Genomic DNA, 22199 nt, shown 5'->3' with positions numbered 1-22199 from the left:
GCAGATTCAGCTACCCACACACACACACACACACACACACACACACACACACACACACACACACACAGAGCTTAACAGCTCTGATAATTACAGACCAATAGCCTTAGCCAGCATACTGTCTAAAGTATTGGAGAGAATTCTGATGTATAGATTGGAGAGGTACATCCTCACTTCTGACAACCAATTTGGGTTTAAACATAAACATAGCACAGACCTGTGTATTTTTGCTTTGAAGGAGATCTTGGATAATTACAATAGACAGAATACGTCAATGTTCCTGTGATTTATTGATGCCTCCAAGGCATTCGATCGTGTGAATCATGAAAAAATGTTTAACAAACTGTGTATAAGAGGGGCTCCTAGATATCTTGTTAGAATATTGGTATATTGGTATGCCCATCAGACCATGAGGGTAAAATGGGGAAAGTCAACATCTGCCCCATTCCATGTGAACAATGGTGTACGCCAAGGCGGAATTTTGTCTCCTTTATTGTACAATATTTATATGGACGATCTGTCAAAGAGCAAATTAATTATCAATTATTAATTAATCACAGATTAATATTTCATGCTGTATTGATGTTGTTGATTCTACCCGCCCCGCCCCTCAACATACAGGCAATTTCGCTGCTATATTCCCACATGCGAGCGCCCAGGTGTGAAGGGAAATTCCGGGAAATGTCCGATATTGACTTACAGGTAATTTTCCGGTACGCATGTGGGAAAACGGCTTCTGTCTAATCTCAAGATACCACCCCAACCCCCCACCCACCCCCACCCACCCCCACACACACACACACACACACACACACACACACACACAAACAAGCAATGCTGGTTATCAGATGAGCAAGTCGTAACAGAGTCCCGCAGTTATGAGTCCGGAAGTAGCACTTCGGTTCCTCAGGGGAAGACTATGCCGCAGGGATAATCAACTTGCTTTGCCCGAGGGCCACTTTTGCAAAATGACAGGAGGCCATCTATCTATCTATCTATCTATCTATCTATCTATCTATCTATCTATCTATCTATCTATCTATCTATCTATCTATCTATCTATCTATCTATCTATCTATCTATCTATCTATCTATGGATGCAAACATGAACTGGCCCTTAGGCATTATGGCTTCATCCTCTCTGATTTCTCCCTGTGTGATCAGCTTGAAACATGACCTACACGACACAGAGTGTTGTGTGCAGAAACGCTCCCTCTCCTCATCTTATTTGAAGAAGAGAAGACGGATGAAGAGACATTTTGATTGCAGGATGTCTCTCTCTCCCATGTGACACCGTCAGCAGTTCAGAAGCCTCATTTGCAAACTGAATAGATTTCCCCTCGGGGAGAGCGAGGTGTGAAAGTCCTGCTCAGTACAGACGGGAAGATTAATGAGGTAGAGCCAGATATGATATTGGGGAGATTTGAAACAGCCTCCAGGGGGTTCAGGATCAGAGGCTCAGACTCACAGCTTGTTGAATGAATCAGATTGCTGGGAAGCATTGCAGTTTGGAGAAACAGATTTTTTTTAAATAAAGCTAATGTTACAGCTAGGGTAGGCCGATATGGACTTTTCAAAGCCAATGCCAATATTTGGGATAAATATCGTTTGTCCATTTTCATTGCAAAAACTCAAAGGATTACACATAGGCCTACATAGCCTACATTACGCAATCACTGGCGATTAGCATTATCAACTGAGATATCCACTGAGAAAATAGCAGCTCTAAAGCCTGGATTATGCTTGACGCTTTGGCCGGCCGCACGGAAATGAGAGACACGGAATCCGAGGAGGAAACGTGTGGAGCTTGTATACTCTGTGTGGGTTTCTGCAGGCGGAATTGAGCGCGAGTCTTGAAAACTCCACTTTGTCCGCCCGTCCGCGTCCGCGTAGTTACAAATTTCGGCGTGCGCACGGCCGCTCGAAAACCGTCCGCACGGAGCCTTGCGGAGGGGCGTGTCTGATGATTTGACGTCACTTTTCCGCGCGGACACTCGCGTTCCTCGCTGATGCGGAAAGCATAATGAGACCTTAAGGCTGGATAGTTATGACACATGGTAAAGCCTGCTATGCTGTTTTAGGAGATTGTAAAGACTTAACAGAATGCAAAAAATATAATTAAAGATTTTCAATGACAGAATATCTCTCTTGCTGCAAGATTTTACACACATTTACACTAGAAGGTGAAATAAAATCGATCTCCTTGCTCAGCCTTAACAAGAGGGCTATTTTCAACTGTTTTGAGAGAAATAAAAGAAGCAAGTCTCCCGCTAGACTTTTATTTGGTTCTGTTTGATTTATGGCACTGAGCTCGATGTTTCTTTTCTCCTGGGTGTCTGTGGCTCTTGGAATTGGTAAATGAAATGAAATGTCCATAATCACAAGAAAGTGAAGATTGAAAAATTAGTCGTGGGCCGGCTATGTGCTGATAAACCAAGACACGAAGAAATTACTTGCACCTAAGATGTCTCATTAATAGACAAATCTCACCTCATAATTGTTTCTGTTTTGTTGTTCATGCTTTTTCAGATGTAGTTTTTCTCTGATGCAGATTTCTCACAAATTGAACTCCCAGAGCGAGAGCACATGCTATTCTTAGACTCTACAATAAATCACCTTTCAGTGGAGTTGTTTGATGAACCCTATCAATAAGCTCAAGCAGGCACATCTGGGCTTATTCTCACTGTTGATTTTCTGATAGCAACATTTCAGATGCAATGAACAAAATCTCATTTCAGCGGAGGAAATAGACAATAGCTATATTTTTATCATGATATAGGAGATTAGATTGAATGCTGAATGGGACAACTATTAAATTGAAATTTCTTATGATTGAAAATACTATATATTCATGTCCTCTATGTGATATTCTGCTTGTAATTCCTTAGAATACACTTCAAATAAAGTGCTACTGTAGGCCTATATTTGTGTGGATATTTTGCATCCTTTATCACCATGGGAACATTTTCTGCACTGTGAAAGTAAAAAGACATGCGCGCATGTCTTTGAGAAATAATGCTGTTTCTTCCGTTTGCTTTTTGCCTCGCTTTTCACTTCTCCTTGCCTCTCATGCAGTGGAGTTACATGGAAACATATCAATCATCAATTCAGTTCAATAACCAATAAATCTTTTCTCCCATAGGACAGATGAGCTGATACGGAGCTGAGCCGACAGAAAGACAAAGAGATAGAAAGAAAGAGCGTATCCATGGCCGACTTCTCGGTTCCCGTCTTGGAGATGACAGATGAGTTGTGGGAGAACAGCAGCTTTGCCGCCAACGCCACCAGCCCGGAGGTCTCCTCGGGTCCCAGCGTAGAGGGGGTGCTCATGCCACTCATCTACATCATTGTCTGTATCATCGGCCTGGGCGGCAACAGTTTAGTCATTCACATTGTGCTGCACTACTCTAAGACAGAGTCTGTGACCAACATCTACATCCTTAACCTGGCCATAGCTGATGAGCTGTTCATGCTCGGCCTGCCCTTCCTGGCCATCCAGAACACGCTACACTTTTGGCCCTTTGGCTCCTTCATGTGCCGTCTGGTCATGACTGTTGACTCTATCAACCAGTTCACCAGCATCTTCTGCCTGACGGTGATGAGCATTGACCGCTACCTGGCTGTGGTCCATCCCATTCGCACCTCCAAGTGGCGCCGCCCTCTTATGGCCAAAGTGGTGAACGGCACAGTGTGGGCGCTGTCCTTCCTAGTTGTTCTGCCCGTGGTCATCTTCACCAACATCCAGGAGGGGCCGCTGGGCGACACCTGCAACATTGCCTGGCCACAGCCGGCAAACATCTGGATGGCGGCCTTCATCATCTACACCTCCACAGTGGGATTTTTCTGCCCACTCCTCATCATCTGCCTCTGCTACCTGCTCATCGTTTTAAAGATTCGTAGCTCGGGAGAAATGGGCCATGCCACCTCGACCAAGCGCAGGAAGTCAGAGCGGAAAGTGACCCGCATGGTAGTCATTGTGGTGGCTTTGTTTGTCCTCTGCTGGCTGCCCTTCAACGCTCTCAATATCATCAACCTGCTGGTCTTCCTGCCCCCAGAGTACCATTCCATTTACTACTTTGTTGTCGTGCTTGGCTATGCTAACAGCTGTGCCAACCCCATCGTCTATGGCTTCTTGTCAGACAACTTCAAGAGGGGTTTCCGTAAAGCCCTCTGCTGCTCCTCCAGGAAGGTAAAGAACCATGAGCCCCTGGAGCGCCAGCAGCAGAGGAATATCCGGGATGAAGAGGAGGAGGACGACGAAGATGTCTCAGAAATGACCGAGATGTATAGAATTTCCCAGAATGGCAACTAGTTTAATTTATGGCACTGACAAGACTGGGTGTCTGTGGCTCTTGGAATTGGTAAATTAAATTAAATGTTCATAATCACAAGAAATTGAAGATTGAAAAATTAGTCATGGGGCGGCTATGTGCTGAAACCAAGACATGAAGAAATTACTTGGATCTCAGATGTCTCATTAATAGACAAATCTCACCTCATAATTGTTTCTGTTTTGTTATTAATGCTTTTTCCAACGTAGGCCTATAGGTGTTTCTTTTTTTTCTTCTCCGATGCAGATTTCTCACAAATTGAACTCTGATAGCGAGAGCAAATGCTATTCTTAGACTCTCCAGCTGCTTCCATTAAGGTGACAATAACCTTTCAGTGGAGTTGTTTGATGAACCCTATCAATAAGCTCAGGCAGGCACATCTGGGCTTATTCTCACTGTTGATTTTCTGATAGCAATATTTCAGATGCAATGAACAAAATCTCATTTCAGGGGAGGAAATAGACAATAGCTATATTTTTATCATGATATACTGTAGGAGATTAGATTGAATACTGAATGGGACAACTATTAAATGGACATTTCTGATGATTGAAAATGGTATAATGATGTCCTCTATGTGATATTCTCCTTGTAATTGCTTAGAATACACTTCAAATAAAGTGTTACTATATATCTTTGTGGATATTTTGAATCCTTTATCGCCATGGGAACATTTTCTGCACTGTGAAAGTAAAAACACCATGGAGTGAAGGATGTTTCAGACGTTCAGCTAGAACGTCCCAAACAATTAAATGATTAATTCCATCAGATCTTTTTATGTATTTATGTGTTCATTTTTTTAAGCAGGACATAGAACATAGAGTAAATAAAAGAGTAGAAAAGAGAAGAAAAGAGTAAAACATATAGTTGTAAAAGTATATGGGGGGGGGGGTTGCTACATGTCTACGGGACAACAAAGGCAACATTCAATTTAGATTATGCGATAATCCAATACCAATTCAGACATTAGCAGGTCACTTCTCCTACAGTACCAATTCAGAAAGAGACTGAGATGGTTCACTTCACTCCAGTTGCATACTGAACTTCTGTTGATTAAAGCCTCAAAATGAAAGCCAATTGTTTTTGCAACTATATGCATAAAAAGCTCTAACGTTCACATCAAACTTGTTAGAAAATAAGAATAAAGGCTAATTCTTTTCTTTCTTCTTTTTGTCATTTCCAATTGAAAGCTATGTGTGCAGTATGGGAGGTGGAGAGTGCCGCATGTTACTTTGTTCCAGTAGTCAGTCCCAGGGAAATCAGTGGATGTTTACCAAGTGTCAGACTGCCCAGCCACAGGAGTCTCACCTTCTCCTGAGCCTGCTGTCACCTCACGCACACCTAGCCCATATCGAGGCACACGTTGTGCTCCCGCGTCACAACACGTTTCCCAGAGTGCTCTGTTGCTAATGAAATGTCAATTATTTGCCTCAGCAGCCCCCATGTGTGGGAACACACTCTGTTTAATTTGTCTGAGGTTTCAAATAGGGTCAAATAAAGCTGCATGGCCAAATCAATCTGACCCCAAACGTCCATCTTCATCCTGCTTTAATTGTTTCCTGTCTGACTCAAGATGCATATTCCATTGGAACCCATCTGGTTTTATTTTTTTATTTTTTTCAACAATTCTTGCTTATCCTTATTTGATGTCCTTGTCCTTTGTCAGTGCTGCTCTTGCCCTCAACATTATGTTTAACTTGTTTTGTTTTGTTTTACCTTTAATACTTGCTTTTTCACTCTAAATGTGCTCACTCACACCGGAGTCCAAAATTAACAGGCACAAATTTCCTATAAAGATTCATGAAGTGCCTGTGAAATCAGACATGAGTGAGCAAACTATACAGTGGCCCATAGGAGACTGAAACTATGGCAACTCAATTAAACTTTTTTTTTTCATTGCGTTGCCATAGTTGCAGTCTTGAGAGATGGGAAGTAACAAAGCTTTGTTATTGGTTTGTGATTTTGGAATATACTTTCGTTCATTGATTATTGGGCTTATGGGTTGAGTTTACAGTAATTAACATAATTGACTAAGAATCTGGCAACACGTCTCCCCGTGTAGCTTAAAATTACGAATGAACATCTGCATAGTAACAGGTTGACCATCGTTCACTTTATTGTCTAATCAAAATTATTGTTGTTACAGCATCTCAGTGTGTGTGTGTGTGTGTGTGCGTGCGTGTGTGTGTGTGTGTGTGTGTGTGTGTGTGTGTGTGTGTGTGTGTGTGTGTGTGTGTGTGTGTGTGGTTACTCAAGAGTGCAAATGTTATGTTTGAATGATTTATTTATTTGAATGAATGAATGAATGTCTTTTTCTCAAAAGCATAGGTTGGAAACATTCAAGACATGAAGGGGTGTATCTCAATCTTTGGAGCACAAAGATAATTTTGATATAACCAGAAAGCTTACATTCTCCTCCTGATCACAATTTTTAACGTTTCAAATTGTTTTCAAATGATTTTATAGCACAAAGAAATTGGCCCCGAAAATGCCCCAACAAATAATATCAAGAGAGCAAAAGATAAAGGAAAAAAGCTTTTCAGAGCTGATATGCACAAGTGTGTTGTGTATTTTTCTGATAAAGGATTTTTTTGGGGTCAAATTTCTTTCGAAGTCAAGCAGTTAAATGTTTTTACTTAAACAGTTGTCAGCCTTTGACTTTTTTTCTCTAGGTAGATCTCGACATTTTCTCGTGTCTTTGAAAAATAATGATGTTTCTTCCTTTTTCTTTTTGCCTCGCTTTTCATTTCTCCTTGCCTCTCATGCAACGGAGTTACATGGAAACATATCAATGATCAATTCAGTTCAATAACCAATCATTTCTTTCTCCCATAGGACAGATGAGCTGATACGGAGCTGAGAGGACAGAAAGACAAAGAGATAGAAAGAGGGTAGCCATGGCCGACTCCTTGATTCCCGTCTTGGAGATGACGAATGAGTTGTGGGAGAACAGCACCTCCTCTGGCTTTCCGCTGTGTGTGCTCATGTTCAACAACACCGTCTTCAACGAGACGCTGCTGAACTGCACCAACGCCACCAGCCCGGAGGTCTCCTCGGGTCCCAGCGTAGAGGGGGTGCTCATGCCACTCATCTACATCATTGTCTGTATCATCGGCCTGGGCGGCAACAGTTTAGTCATTCACATTGTGCTGCACTACTCTAAGACAGAGTCTGTCACCAACATCTACATCCTTAACCTGGCCATAGCTGATGAGCTGTTCATGCTCGGCCTGCCCTTCCTGGCCATCCAGAACACGCTACACTTTTGGCCCTTTGGCTCCTTCATGTGCCGTCTGGTCATGACTGTTGACTCTATCAACCAGTTCACCAGCATCTTCTGCCTGACGGTGATGAGCATTGACCGCTACCTGGCTGTGGTCCATCCCATTCGCTCCTGCAAGTGGCGCCGCCCTCTGATGGCCAAAGTGGTGAACGGCACAGTGTGGGCGCTGTCCTTCCTAGTTGTTCTGCCCGTGGTCATCTTCGCCAACATTGAGAAGGGGCCGGCGGGCGGCACCTGCAACATTGCCTGGCCACAGCCGGCGGACATCTGGCGGGCGGCCTTCATCATCTACACCTCCACAGTGGGATTTTTCTGCCCGCTCCTCATCATCTGCCTCTGCTACCTGCTCATCGTCTTCAAGATTCGTAGCTCGGCAAAAAAGGTCCACGCCACCTCGACCAAGCGCAGGAAGTCGGAGCGGAAAGTGACGCGCATGGTGGTCATTGTGGTGGCCGTGTTTGTCTTCTGCTGGCTGCCCTTCTATGCCCTCAATATCATCAACCTGCTGGTCTTCCTGCCCCCAGAGTACCATGGCATTTACTACTTTGTTGTCGTGCTTGGCTATGCTAACAGCTGTGCCAACCCCATCGTCTATGGCTTCTTGTCAGACAACTTCAAGAGGGGTTTCCGTAAAGCCCTCTGCCGCTCCTCCAGGAAGGTAGAGAACCATGAGCCAATGGAGCGCCAGCAGCTGCAGGCGGAGCGGAGGAGGGTACTAATGCCCAGGGAGAGCCTGCGAAGGAACACCCAGGATGAAGAGGACGACGAAGACGAAGATGTCTCAGAAATGACCGAGATCTATAGAATTTCCCAGAATGGCAATGGCAACTTGCAGCAACAGAGTTCCCAGACCCTCTTCTTAGAGAAAGGAGCAGCTCCAGGAGGAGCAACAGAGTTGTCCGCCCCAGAAAAGAAAGCTAAAGTTGGAGACACCAGTGGGAAAAACCCAGGCCATGGGCCCACACTGGCTGTGCCATCGCTTGTCAATGGAGCCAATGGGAGTATCAAAACCATGCCAGAGGAACCTATGGAACAGAGCAACTCATTGGAGATAAGTTACTTATAATGTAAAATACTGGTTGTACATTTATGTTACTTGAAGTGAACTCAGTATTATAACACATGACAGACTGCCTCCAATCAACTAAAAAAAAGTCACCGGAAAAGTTTAATCAATGGACTAAAAGCAACATAAAGTCATTGATGAACATAAGGCTGCAGTTATTGTACAAATTTAAACAGAGTTTGAACGAGTTGCTGAAGTTAAAACAGCAGTAGGCTATGTGTGACTATGTTTATAATGTGTAAAGATGCATGGCTGTTTGTATAAGTTGTGCCTTTCTGTACTTTTATCATATAATATCTGGTTGATCTTTGTACTACTGTGCTTTTTACTCCATAATAATGTGACAATCAGTTGTTCAAATCTACTGAAGCTTAAATCAGCATTCAAGGCAACCATCTACACGTTAGCTGGGAGACGAGATGAAATGGCTTAATGACCTTAATTAGGAGAGGATTGCCAAGCTGTCTATTTGATAGCCGTCTTTATGTATTGAAGCCAACAAATGGATCACATCTCCAACTAGGGAACTGAATGTAAGAAAAAGTTAATTAGTTTGTATCCTATCAGTCATCAGCTTAAATATGTGTATACCAACTAGACACAAGGCCATAAGCTGCCCAAATTGCAGTGACAAACTTCTCCAGAAAATTATATTTGTTAATCAAGAGAAGGGGGAAATCAAATGTATTTGTTGATCAAGAGAAGGGGGAATTAAAATATATGGCTTATTTCAGTCTATTTTTGTATATTTTTGTATACAATTCAAATATATCTGAGGAGTTATTTTGAGATAATGTAATGATAGCTTAAGATCTACCAAGTGAATTTCTACGCATTATTTTTCCAAATGAATCAAAAATAATTTCCAGACAGATTTCTGTGCCCGAGACCCGCGACCCTGCTACATTTGATCTTTGTCCACAAGTGATATAGGCTATGCCCTATGCTAAAAACAGAGGTGCATCTTGTATGAAGTACGGGGGGCGTGGCTCAGGAGGTTGAACGGGTCGTCCAATAATCACAAGGTTCGTGGTTCGATACCCGATACCCGGCTCCTCCAATCCGCATGTTGAAGTATCCATGGGCAAGATACTGAACCTGCAGATGGTTGCGCGAGCACCCTAGTGGTAGCTTACCACCATTGCTGTATGAATGTGTGTGAATAGGTGAATGTAGGCCCACATGCCTATCCAAAGCCAGGGCGCTTTGGATAAACGGTAGGCATATAAGGAGTGGTAAATGCCTAGTCTATTTACCAAATACATCAGCAGGTCTAAATAATGACAATGCCCACCATTCATCACATAGTCACCTTCCCACTACTGTACATTCATGAGTTCCCTTGCACCACACACTGATACAAACCATACTATATTTAGATGGTGGTAAATACAGTCAAACAATGCTATCTTCTCGATAATACTGTGCGGTTTCTCTTCTGGTGTCTCGCCCACAACACCCACCCACGCACGCATGCACACCCTTTCACAAAGATCCATTGCGAGGTATAAGACCATCATTATAGGCACATTAAAAAGGGATTTGCCTCCCCAGATAGTTGATTTGCTGGGCCCCCGGGGCGTGCTGGGCCCCCGGGGCGTGCAGTCTGATGAGAACAGAGATGTGATTTGCTGGGCCCCCGGGGCGTGCAGTCTGATGAGAACAGAGATGTGTTTAGGGTAAGTGCCTCTGCCTCTCTCTATGACAAAGCTGTTTACTAGTGTTTGTGCATGTGCCTTAGGCTATAAATATGGTTGTTTCTGGTGCGATTCCTCCCTCTCCTCAGTGATCCACCTGTGCTGGCTGTACATGGAGAGGCGATAGAAGACCGATAGTCATTATCTGCGTGTGAGTCGGTGTGACTCTCTGCCTACCAGCTCACGCCCACCTACAATATGGACACACAAAGAGGCAAACAGAACTCTGTTAACAATTATACAAATTCTTTTCCTTCTTTTTTTTTGGCAGGAGCGACTATGGAAACCCTGTGAAAACACTGTCAGTAGATCATCATCAAGAGCATGAACACAAGGAGGCCTACTGTACTGTACACACTAACAACCAGTAAACACTAGTGGTTCTCTCTCTCTCATCGTCTAGGTGTAGCTTCTGGTTTGGGATTAAATGGCAAAGCACATTACAGAAAATTACATCCTATCTACTGCCATTCTAAATTAGCTCATTATGTTGTATTCAACACATTCCAAAGGACCATGCGTGTAGAATAATACCCCCCCCCATCCCCCCCTCAGTGCAATCAGAATGCAGGATTTGGCTTTCTGGAAGATGCCATGTAAATATCAGTACATTTTAGCCCCTGCTTATATGCTTTAAGAAATAACTATTTATTTTCTATTTATTTTTTCCTGTGCGTGTGTGCAAAAACATCCTTAGATCCAAACAATGTTTTGGTGTTGATTTAAGTTGGTACATACATACACAGTTTCCCCCGGGATATAAACTACTACTCTCACTTCAAAGAACCATCTCACAGCTATCATCCATTTTTTGCATCTCTTCTGACCATGTTGTTTGGGATCAAGGCAATGGAGTCATGAAGGGAAGACGTACAGTAGTGCATACTTCTGCTGGATGCAGGTGACAATTTGAGCTGTAGATTTTGTACGTTGCCTGGTGGATCTTTTCTTCATTTACTGCAGTTTTGTTTTGTGCCCTAAAAACAATTTAGTCATTTAGTTGTGAGAAAAATTAAAGAATATGTTTCAGTGAAACTGCTGACTTTCTTGTGTCTGTTTATAGGCTATTGTAGGTCAAACCACAACTTTGTGTAATATTTGAATCTCTTCATAATACAGTATCTGATTATTTACAGACAGCCAGTGTATAGTAATCATTCATTGATCATGTTTCTCAAATCAGTATTCAGTTTGGGCAAACTATCTGCCTTTAAAGGAGAATTTCGTTTTTTTACACCACGGTCCTCATTTCCAGTTTAGAATATGATGTTTTACTCACCGAAATAGTTTTGCGTCATTCGGATGCCCAGGGAAGATTTTGAGCTCCGAGTACACTCTTCAAACAGGCTAGAACCGCTAGAACGTGAGCCCACGGGGCATTCTGCACGGCAGTGCACGCGCTCTCTAAATGACACTTTTTCTGTCAGATCACGGTTCATTATGGTTGTAAATATAATTATCTAGCTAATAGCTACAAGCTAGGCTAACAACAACACCGGAGTCAGCGTTGATCTGCCCCGGTGGGGTTACAGTGCGTATCGTCCCCCTCTGTGAAACCACTTCTTCAGAGAAACCACAGAAGGGGGACGATACGCACTGTAACCCCACCGGGGCAGATCAACGCTGACTCCGGTGTTGTTGTTAGCCTAGCTTGTAGCTATTAGCTAGATAATTATATTTACAACCATAATGAACCGTGATCTGACAGAAAAAGTGTAATTTAGAGAGCGCGTGCACTGCCGTGCAGAATGCCCCGTGGGCTCACGTTCTAGCGGTTCTAGCCTGTTTGAAGAGTGTACTCGGAGCTCAAAATCTTCCCTGGGCATCCGAATGACGCAAAACTATTTCGGTGAGTAAAACATCATATTCTAAACTGGAAATGAGGACCGTGGTGTAAAAAACCGAAATTCTCCTTTAAGGTCCATCATCAACTGAGCAGTTATGTATTCACACCACCATCTTTAATCCTAATCTTCTGATGGGCCACAGCAAAACATCCGCTTGCAGGTCTTACTATGTATCCTCTCTCTGTGACCTATGACCCTCATGGATCGATCATACTCATAACTGGTTGTCTCTGTAGCATCCAAGTATAAACAAAAGGATTTTGCAGCTATAAAATAAATAAATAACTAAACATGGGAATCAAGACATTTCCTTATTCTCAGATTGATGGGACAAGCTTTTAAACAGCTGTTAATGCAGTAGCTAAGCCTCAGTTTTGGTACTATGAAAAGGTTACAGAGGTTTGTATTATTTGTAAATAGTGGTAACTAATTATGGTGACATGAGACATTCAAAAAGACTTTATGGAAGACAGGAGTCCTATCTTTCAAGAATTGATGCACACATTGGCCTTTTTTCCTTTTGCTGGTTCAAATTATAGACCAGAGATTTTCAAAGTGGGAGGCGTGCCTCCCCTGGGGGACTCCAAAGATTTTCAGGGGAGGCTCAGTGAATGGAAGTGAAATACAATATTACATTAGTTATCACATTAGTTGTCAAAAGGAGGTCACAGAATAGCCTACCCTGATTGTACTGTATGTCTATGTACTTTTTAATGTATTCATATGTTTCTTGCTGCAAAACTAATTGCCCCTCGGGGACATAATAAAGTTGAAGTTGAAGTTGAAGTGTGTGATTTGGTTCAAGGGATTCAGACTCAGAGATAAAATAGTTTGGGGATATGTTACTGTTGTCCCCACTTTCCCAGAGTCAGAAACATATAAATGCCTTCAAACCTTTTTTATGCACTTGGTGCAGTCTGAAATATGTCAAACAGCAATATATCAGGCTATGTTGACTCCATCTATGGGATCAAATAACATAATCATGATCCCTAAGGAATCCAGGATGTTACTGTGCATTACTATTACTACTGGTCTTACTTATTATAGTATTATCATAGTATTATTACTACCGCTACTGTGCATCTCTCTCTCTCTCTCTCTCTCTCTCTCTTTCTATCTCAACCCAACCGCTCATGGCAGATGAACGCCCACCAAGAGCCAGGTCTGCTCAAGGTTTCTTCCCCGTTAAAGGGCTCTTTTTCCTTGCCGTCGTCACCAAGTGCTGCTCTTGTTGGGAAATTGTTTCAATTGTTGGGTCTAAAATAAAGAGCCTGGTCTTCTACCTGCTCTATTTGTAAAGCACCTTGAGACAGATTCATTGATTGATATCTCATGCCAGTGGTACTGTGTTCATGTTTCTCAAAATCATCAACCATATTTCTCTTTTTGTGTGTGTGTGTGCTGTAAAGCAATATTCCAATTGTGCTGCAACACAATACAACAGTTTTCCTGCTAAATCTGGCCCAGTAGCACACAGATGCACTGCAATTCAATGCAGTTTATAAAACATAGTTTCGGCCCTTGATTCTGATTGGCTGAGCCGTTGTAAAATACTCTATAAACACACACCTGTTACTGCGTCACATCAGTATTACTGCGCCAAACATGCTTTCCACTGTGTCTGCGTTGCTGCATTATGTGTTTCTTGGCAACCTTTCTGTTAAATGTCGCTGAATTAGTACATTGCTTGGTGGAATAATGACTATTCGTCTATTATCAATCAATTATTGCCTTTTTTGTTGCTGTTTGTGTGTTATGAAACCTTGCCAGGTATATAACCGCTTTATAAAAGCAATAAACCCTGTGTCTTGGGGCTTATTGCTAGAGGCAGGTAGAAGGCTGTGAATCTTTCGATTGCCTTGTAAGTAATCAGGGGTTAATGATGTAGCGGTAACTTACCGATGTTAAAATGCTACACGTAGCAGCTGCCACTGCCTGTCACAGTGAAAGCAAATTTTCATGTTGGGATTGAACCAATAGTCTAGCCATAAAACCAATCACATTCTCATCACCATTAAGATAATTAATGACTCGTGCCCACACTGCACTCACCATCTGTTCTCAGCCCTGCTCCAAAAGGCCCAGAGGACATGTTGGATATGACTCACTGTAAAGATGCTATAAGAAGCCTGGCAGACAGCAGTGTTATTCCTGTGTGATGTAGAGATACAGCTTCCATTTAACTTCCATTTAACAATTACACCAGGATCTGTGATTCATGGCTCAAGAGAAATATTGTAAAAGCTCGTCACTTCCCGAGTTTGGCCGATAATGAGCCCCTTTATCTGTTAGACTATCTGCAGGTGTATCTAGGGGAAGGCAGTGAAAATGACGGATTGGACTGGAGGTTTAATGGAGCTGGAGCATGTGTAAAGATGGCAGCATCACTGGTCCGTGAACAGTGTCGTAAGAAACATCTTACTGAATATATAACAACACGATTGCTTCATTATCTATGATTTACTCTGAAACAGGCGTGGGAGATCTGGTAAGCAACATCTCTATACACAGAAGACTCCCAGAACACACTTCGAACAACCATTTTAACTAAAGAGCCAGGGGGAGGAATGGGTGGAGTTTGAATATCAATTATAGGTGGAGCCTACTCTAAAAACCCCTCCATTATAATTTTGGTCTATTTCTCCACAACACCATGTGTGCGGATGCTGTGGGACGGGCAAATGACATGAAAAACCGTGCCAGAGCTGACCCTCTTTCTGTATGTTAATGAGATATGCTGAGTGCTGACCTTTGGAGTGCATACGTAGTAGGCCCATATCATAAGGGATTAGTGTGAAGGCCCACTCAAGGACTCCCTCGGGAAAGCAGCGAAGAAGAAGAACAGGCTATTTGTCCCATTGATCTCAGCCTCCATCACAAAATGAGCTGCGCAATTATCCTCTGGAAAAGTCAAGGATCACAATCAGAAATGGTGTGCCTCTGATTTACACATCTTGTGTGTGTGTGTGTGTGTGTGTGTGTGTGTGCTTATGTGCAAGAGTTCTGCTTTTTACCTTGCCTACTTATCAATATTGTATAATTATCCGAGGATTAAAATCTTGAGTTCTTCTTGTGCTTTCCCCCGCGTTAGATGAAAGTGCTTTATTATACACTCACCGGCCACTTAATTAGGTACACCTTCTCGTTGCCAAAATAGCCTGCTCCTCCTTTGTTAGACCACACATTTGAATGGGCAGGATTACGAGGACTTTGACCCTCGTGTCACTGTTGGTTCCAGCATCTCAGAAACACAACTGCCCTCCTGCATGGGGTATAATGGGCTCTTTCAAAAAGAGCTCACAGAAGTGGCCTGTGAGGACAAAGCCAGCCCAGACATCTGAGGGCCTGTGGAGGCCTGTGCCATGATTCCTGCCATCTCAGAGTATGGAAAAGACAACATATCAGCAGTGGCCGGTGTGAGCGCCTCGTCGGACTCATTTCAGGATTCACTCAATTACATGGCCGGAGGAGCATATGGCTGGAGCTACACTTTAATCTTTAAGATATTGTCAAAGTAATGGGAGAAATTCATAATCCTACCATCACATGTCACCAAAAAGTGCATTTTCTTTTCCGCAGGAATATTTTGGGCGTAAATAACCCTTCTTCTTATTTTCTTAGTTGTGGGCTGTATTCTAAAGTGTTACCCAAATTGTTACTGGTGTATTATTTAAAGTCAAAGTCAAAGTCGGACGGACAAACCCGTCTTTATTATCACATGACAAACCAACACACACATGCTGCCAGCCACACACACACATGCTGACGGTGGCCGGTGAAATATTGTCTCTGCTTTTAACGCATCCATGCTTGTCCTTTCTCTGGGGGGCAGGCGCAGTGAGCAGCTTTCTTGTGTACAGCGGCCGGGAACCAACTTCAAACGTTGTCGTCACTGGTCAGATGATGATCTTCTGCATGTTTTTTAATGAGGGTCCATAACGATGTTGTATGGAGGAACCCCAAGGCAGCATGGGGAGAACATGCAAACTCCACACAGAAAGGCCCTTTTGACGAGATAGACACTGGGGACATGGGGGGGACACACCCTCATCGCCCACAGCACCCCAGACGGGAATCGAACCCAGGACTTTCTAGCTGTGAGGCGGCAGCGCTACTACTACTGCGCAACCGTGCCCCTTATGTAAATCTGACTCATTGATTTAAAGAGTTATGTTAAGGGAGATGTGAAAAATGCATAAACTCGCATGAGATACAGTGTGATTTTCACTGTGGCAGAGGCAACTACCAACACATTAGGTCAAATGCTCACAGTCAGGCAAACATCTCTTAGATGTACGGATGCAGTAGGAATGCATCTCAGGATCCTCTATCTGGCAATGGCACGCAACACTTTACCCAAGGCTATGTTGCTGAGAGACCATACTATTGGTCTCTCTATGTTGCTAAGAGAGACCATACTATTGGTCTCTCTTAGCAACATAGTAGTTTGGCTAAAGGACTAAATTGAACGTTTTGTGAGTCACCTGGAGAGAAAGGCAGGTAAGTGGGTGGATGGAGGAAGCTGTGTAGCAGGGAGAGAAGGCGCAGGAAGGGGGGAAGAATGACACGGCAGGACAAATTATTTTCTCTGAAGGTCAAGCTGCTCCTTCGTCTTCCTCCTGAAAGAGGTTCCTCTCTGTCACAGCACTTAGATAACATGACCTTTAGATAAGTGGCAAAGTTCTTACTTTCCTTCTTTCTTTCTTTGGCACGTTAATAGGCTGAACCAGGCTTCTCTGCGCATCTGCCCGCAAAATGCAGCTGACTGCTGCAGGACAGCAAGTTGCTGGAGGACAGCAAGTAGTAGGGTAGTCATGACAGACCCCAGTGCAAGCAATTTTGACAGGGCCCCCTAATAGGCATGCGTGCACACACGCGCACACACGCGTGTGCACACGTGCGACCGTGTGTGCATGCATGCACGCACGCACGCACGCGCACACACACACACACACACACACACACACACACACACACACACACACACACACACATAGTATGTATGGGGAAAATAGAGGTCATAGAGCAGGCTAACAGAACCATGGATAGTGCTCACACCCGTAACAGACAGTCAACATATTTAAGCAGCACCTGAGAGCAGAGGGGCTCTTCATTGCTATGCCAACGACACACATATTTACATGAGCTCCAAATCCACCCAGTGTATTGGATTGGATGGATGGAGGTTTCGATGTGGGTGTGTTAACCCACACCACTCACCCTCATCGAAACATGCATTATCTGCAATAAAAACCTGTATGACCCACAACTTCTTCCAACTCAACAACAAAACTGACTCCATCTCCTCCCGCCTAGACCACTGCAACTCCCTCCTCACTGAGATCACCGATCCCTCCAAACTCCAGATGGTTCAAAGCTCACCAGTCTGCTCACAAAACCCGGTCCCGGCACCACATCACCTGTCCTCCACTATCTCCTCTGGCTCCCCATCAAACAACGCATCAACTTCAAATTAGCCCTCTTCACCTTCAAATCCCTCCAAAACTGGCGCCTCTCTACCTGGCTGACCTCATCGACTGCCTCACCATTCCACCATCCAAACTCTGCAGCGTTGGCAATCAAGCCTTCTCTAGAGTAGAACTCCCTCCCCCCCAGCCCGTTCAAGACTCACCCTCACTCACCATTTTAAAAGGCAGCTGCTGGCCCAGTCAGGATGGCTGTCAGACACCGCTAAAGACGTCATATCTGTCCAGCAACAGTTCCAAAAGTGTTGAGCGCAAAGCATAAATTAGGCATTAGGCTACATCGGCCCCTTTCGTCTCCTGGAAATGGTTGTCCACCACCCCACTCAAGAATGAGCTGTTCACGCTTTGCCGGTTTGGATGAGGTGCCGGATGGCTCACAACACGTGCAGACCAGCAAGGAGATCTCGTTGTATAAATTGCAAAGTAATTAACAGCAAAATTATGGAAACATGCTTTACTAAAAAGCATGCATGAACGTTAACATGCTACTGAATGAAGAAAGGAAAAAGGGTGAGATAAGTGTACTAGGTGCGGCGATTTGGTGCAGCCGTAACATCCAGGTATAACCAGGGAATCTCCATGGAATCGTCCACTGTCTTGCCCTGGCTCTCAGGTTCCATTTCCACCCTCCTTGACCACCCTTGAGCCGAGTGAAGCCATGGCACTGTGGTGCCCCAGCCATCAGAACCACTGTCCACATAACCGAGAGGTCCTGGATAGAAAAACTCCTCCATGCGTGCCTCCATGACACCTGAATGCCATGAAAGTGGCGTTGGAACCTTGAAGGTGTCACGACAAAGTTTGGAGGACTTTGCTTCTTCTTCTGCTTCTCCTGCAACTGGAGTGGTATGCCCCAGATGGTTGGATAGAAGTGAGGGGTAAAGCGCTGGCACTGTAGTGTCCCTGCCATCAAAATCACTTTCGACATGACTGACAGGTCCTGGGGAGAGAAACTCATCCATGGCTGTGTCTGAAAATGGCGGGTTTAGGAAGTCCACAAAGCTTTGATGGGACCCCGCTTCTTGCTTAGTTTGTGCGTGGTCAAGACGACCTTGGAATTTCTCCCCACGTTGGGAGAACATTGCTGCTTCTGCTTCTGCTCCTGCAACTGCACCACAGACCTGCGACTGGGTGCTCGGACTCCCCACCTTGCCTCTTAGGGCTTCTGTTGATTTCAGGTTAGCTCTCTTCCGTTTTCTTCGAGTATTTTTTTTCTGATAACTCATTGTGTTGACAGGTAAGCAACTAGAAGTAGACTGTAAATCATAAGAAGTGAGCAAAGTTCCCACTATATATACCCTAGGCATAGTGTCATGACATCATAATGCAGTTGGACGAACGTTCTATGTACCCAAAGCCTATTGTGATGTAATAATGCAGCTGGAGCGGCGACGACCCACAATACACCATCCTTCAACAGCATGCTCAGAACGCCGCCCTAGTAGTAGTAAATGCCACCATCGTCGAGTGCTGGCCAGTTGTGTCTGATCATGTCATACTCACTGATTATTTCATGAACTGATGATGTCATGCCCCACAATCGTCAAGTGGTCGTCAGAGTGACGACATCATCGTCATCATCGTCGAGTGGTGGCCAGTGGTGACTGATGACGTCATATGATGATGACGTCTGATGATGTCATATCCATTGATGATGTCATGCCCCACATTCATCGAGTGGTGGCCAGAGCAATGATGTCATCGTCATCATTCTCGAGTGGTGGCCAGCAGTGGTCACTAATTATGTTATACCCACTCATGTTGTCATAGACATTGTGACATCATCAGTGATGCCATAGCTATGTCATCAGTGACTTATGACAGTCATCATTGATGCCATAGGCATAGACATTCTGACATCTTTAGTGATGTCACAACTCCTTCGCTGCAGAGGCTATAAGTAGGACCGGTGCAACTCGGGCAACTGACATACAAACACACAGACACCCTGCTCAAATTGCACAACTGCTCTACTGAGCATGCTCAGCCCAAGTGATGTCATCATTGAGTGATGTCATCAGTGAGTGACACAATTGCTCGCGTTGCTGACATCACTGATGTCGCAGACAACTGTTGATGTCAACTGAGTATGCTTGGCCTGATGACACACACCGCCCGAGTTGGTGGAGTGAAGTCACTCGGGATGCCACTCGAACAAAGTTAAAACGATGTTTATTGAGCGCATGAAGCACACACAAAAATTAAATGTGTGTGCGAATTTCAACCAATCACACGGCCTGAATTGGGAGAACGTGGCTCTGCATAAGTGATTTGTCACAGACATTGATTATTGTCATAGACATTGTGACATAATCAGTGATGTCATCAGTGATTATGTCATCATTTATCTTAATTCTGCAATTTGTCTGCCAGTGACATCACTGGTGTGGAGTGGATGACATCACGCATATCTGGCAGGTTGCGAATGATTCATGACATTACCGATGATGTCAATAGTGACTCCGCCCACACTGTTTGGTTCACAGGTGATGTGTGGGAAGAGGTACACCCAGATGTCACATTTATGATGTCACAATGTCTATATGACATCATCAGTGATACCATAAATCCTTCCCTGCCGAGGCTATAAGTAGAACCACTGGTTTATTTGATAGTATATGGCACATGGTCGATTGTACAACAGTGCAACGCTTCAATTAGGCCCCCCGCCATCCGCAGGTGACTGGGCAAGGGACTTTGACCCTGTAGAAGTGCCTCCACTATACACAAGCGAAGTTGGAGACTGCGGGCACTTGTTTCTACTTCGCTTGCGCAAGCGACGCCAGCTATTCCAGCTACTCGAGCAACTCGAACAACAAGCACCTGGAGTGTGGCACCTGGACAGGGTCCGTGAGCAAGTACAGCAACTCACCCCTGGAGTGTGGGACATGGACATCAACACCTTGACTTATTTCTTGATTGATGTGTTTGGATGAAGTCATGAAATAACTGCAAGGACCAGATAGTATATTGTACTTAAATTTACTCACTGCAAGTTCAGTGAACAGATGGTATAGTATAGTACACACAAGCTGCGGAGTCTAATAACGGGGTCCCAGCGACTCAAGTTTTGGGGGTTTCAGGGGACGATTACATCAATGATGACATCACATAAGAAATCACTGATGTCAATGTCTGCACAAGTCACATAATCAGTGATTTATGACATCACTGATGTTATAATTGACATCATCGTCTCCTCACGCACAGGACCGTTGTGACCATCAGTGATGTCATAGGCCTAAATCCTCTAGTTACACACAAAGCCATTGTGACATCTCAGTGATTTTACCACTCATTGATAACATCACTGAAGACATCACTCAATGATGACATCATCACCGCTGACCTACAATTGCTCGAGTGACATCACAGTGTGAACGTAAAATATAATGCCCCCCACATAACATCATCAGACGGGGCCACCAGGTAGAGCCGCCTAGAACTATCAGCGACCTGAGACCACCACTATATGTGACCTGGTCAACAGGTCGAGCCATCATCTGTATGATGTCATACATTTTTGTCACTGTGATGTAATAAATCAGACAGATGATGTCATCATCTGTGATTTATGACCTCATCATCATCACTCACTGTCTGTGTGACTATCAGTGCCAGCTTTCTTTTCTTCCTGGGAGTGGGACCAATATATTTTTTCCAAATCAGGATGGCGGACACCACAGAAAAAAACATGCTTGACTATGAGGAGCAGTTTGCCAACAGATTTTCTAAAGAAGACAGTGAATATCAGGAGTATGTCATCCGGCCGGCCGATCCCCCTCCTATTGTGGAGGACTGGAGGGGGCGCTCAGGAGGAAACTCCTGCAGGGACAACAGGTTCCAGGACCGTCGTGGACACAGAGGCAGAGGTTGGGGAGGAGGAGGAGGTGGCCGAGGCTGGGGAGGAGACAGGAGCTGGGGAGGGGAGCAGCGAGACAGGGGCTGGGGACATGGCAGTGGGCATCAGTCAGGCCCCCCGGGTTACAACCAGGCATACAACTCCTACAATCAGAGGTCCAATTATGACCGGGACCGCTACTAACCTGCTGGAAATATGTCAGAATTTACACTAGTATACACAAACATGTAATGCAGCAGAATTTTTGCCATCAGTAGTCTTCCTTGTGTGTCCCTCTAGACCAGAGTGATGAGCTTCAAACATTGACGTGGAAGATGCAAATTTGTTCATCTCAAATTAGAATTGCTGCACTGTTCTATCCAAGTTCAGTGTCTCCAGGTAGTAACAATCTAGCCGCTACATTTTTACGTGAATTTACATTTAGCCTACTATATCGCCGAGCCCTACATAAATATTTGTTGTAGGCCTAATGGGTAGATGGTGGCAAATTCTACATTTAACTTATGATTCTAGAAATGTTCAGCAGGTCTGGATATACTGTTGTAGTCAGTGAATATGAATTTTCACAGCAAATGTACGTGTATGTAATGCAGCTGTATTTTCCTATGTCACAAAGGACACTTGATC

The 22199-nt window shown here is 44.1% G+C and overlaps 2 protein-coding genes and 1 pseudogene across 3 annotated transcripts; all 3 read left to right on the top strand.

The window, feature by feature from the left end:
• The first annotated feature begins 3205 nt into the window (after positions 1-3205).
• On the top strand, positions 3206-4309 carry LOC310788451 (somatostatin receptor type 5 pseudogene; annotated as a pseudogene). The gene has a single exon. The product of its transcript is annotated as a somatostatin receptor type 5 pseudogene (transcript).
• A 2916-nt stretch (positions 4310-7225) lies between these two features.
• LOC310788450 (somatostatin receptor 3) lies at positions 7226-8677 on the top strand (the record flags this gene model as incomplete). Its single annotated transcript, XM_083650004.1, has 1 exon — positions 7226-8677. The coding sequence occupies one exon, from the start codon at positions 7226-7228 to the stop codon at positions 8675-8677; it is 1452 nt and encodes a 483-aa protein (XP_083506130.1).
• A 12703-nt stretch (positions 8678-21380) lies between these two features.
• LOC310788449 (RNA guanine-N7 methyltransferase activating subunit-like) lies at positions 21381-21755 on the top strand (the record flags this gene model as incomplete). The annotated part of the gene is made up of 1 exon (XM_083650003.1): positions 21381-21755. The coding sequence occupies one exon, from the start codon at positions 21381-21383 to the stop codon at positions 21753-21755; it is 375 nt and encodes a 124-aa protein (XP_083506129.1).
• Between the last annotated feature and the right edge of the window lie 444 nt (positions 21756-22199).

This window comes from Poromitra crassiceps (genome assembly GCF_964638095.1).
Source record: "Poromitra crassiceps genome assembly, chromosome: 13".
Taxonomy (NCBI): domain Eukaryota; kingdom Metazoa; phylum Chordata; class Actinopteri; order Beryciformes; family Melamphaidae; genus Poromitra; species Poromitra crassiceps.
This window is presented reverse-complemented; position numbering and strand designations above follow the sequence as displayed.